A 1,284-nucleotide genomic window follows, 5' to 3' on the forward strand; every position below is an offset into this window, starting at 1 on the left:
TATCTTCTATGCCTGGGGATGGGAAAATGCAGGCAGGTAACAAGAAGAGAGAAATCATCCTCCTGCGAGTGGTAGGCACCCAGGCCTGACCTGCATGAAACTGCAGGCGTACCCAACCCTTTGTGTCTGCCGAGAGAAGTCTGCCATGGACCACACACCACCTGACGCCTGCAAAGGAAAAACAAACATAGACAGCAAAAATCAAGATAGCACCCCAACACAACTCTCAGCAAATCACTCTTGAATTTGCTTTTATATTCTGCTCACAAATCAATTGAATGAGATGTATGAAAAGGTAGACCCCATGACACTATGATCTAATTTCACAAGTTACATAACACAAAGAATAATAACTGTTGCCAGCTGGGCACGGTGGCTCACACCTGTAATCCCAGCACTTTGGGAGGCTGAGGCAGGAGGATCACCTGAGATTGGGAGTTCGAGAGCAGCCTGACCAACATGGAGAAACCTCATCTCTACTAAAAATACAAAATTAGCTAGGCGTGGTGGTGCATGCATGTAATTCCAGCTACTCGGGAGGCTGAGGCACGATAATCGCTTGAACCCGGAAGGCAGAGGTTGTGGTGAGCCGAGATCACACCACTGCACTCCAGCCTGGGTGACGAGAGCAAAGCTCCATCTCAAAAAATAAATAAATAAATAATAATGGTTGCCATTTTGAAATGCTTGCTTTGTGTCCAGTATTTTGCTAGGTGGTTTACATGTATTAATACATTTACTATTAAGTTCACTATTAATATTTACCTTCTATTTGCTTTTCTTATTATTTCTTATTCACAGGTGAGATAACTGAAGCTTATGGTGTTAAATATCATACGTTACCCAGAGCCAAGTCATGGATCCAGGTATTCTGACTGACTTATAGGCCATTTATGTAACCACTACATTGTACTTCCTCAGCTATAGGAAACAGACAAGCGTCTGTTTAAAAGTGTAAGGAGGCTGGGCACGGTGGCTCACGCCTGTAATCCCAGCACTCTGGGAAGCCGAGGCAGGCAGATCATGAGGTCAGGAAATCGAGACCATCCCAGCTAACACAGTAAAACCCATCTCTACTAAAAATACAAAAATTAGCCAGGCGTGGTGGCAGGCGCCCATAGTCCCAGCTACTCAGGAGGCTGAGGCAGGAGAATGGCGTGAACTCGGGAGGCGGAGGTTGCAGTGAGCCGAGATTGCACCACTGTACTCCAGCCTGGGCAACAGAGCAAGACCCGTCTCAAAAAAATAAATAAAGATAAATAAATAAATAAATAAATAAATAAA

The 1,284-nt window shown here is 44.6% G+C and overlaps 1 protein-coding gene across 1 annotated transcript in view; it reads right to left on the bottom strand.

Moving 5' to 3' along the window:
- The window catches only part of DPPA2 (developmental pluripotency associated 2), a 40,063-nt gene that overhangs the window by 21,243 nt on the left and 17,536 nt on the right, over positions 1-1,284 (bottom strand). Inside the window, exon 7 of the mRNA XM_011995609.1 lies at positions 2-168. Within this exon, the coding sequence (XP_011850999.1) occupies positions 2-168 (167 nt within the window). The remainder of the gene's footprint in view (position 1; positions 169-1,284) is intronic.

Source organism: Mandrillus leucophaeus, unplaced genomic scaffold (genome assembly GCF_000951045.1).
Source record: "Mandrillus leucophaeus isolate KB7577 unplaced genomic scaffold, Mleu.le_1.0 Scaffold113, whole genome shotgun sequence".
NCBI lineage: Eukaryota > Metazoa > Chordata > Mammalia > Primates > Cercopithecidae > Mandrillus > Mandrillus leucophaeus.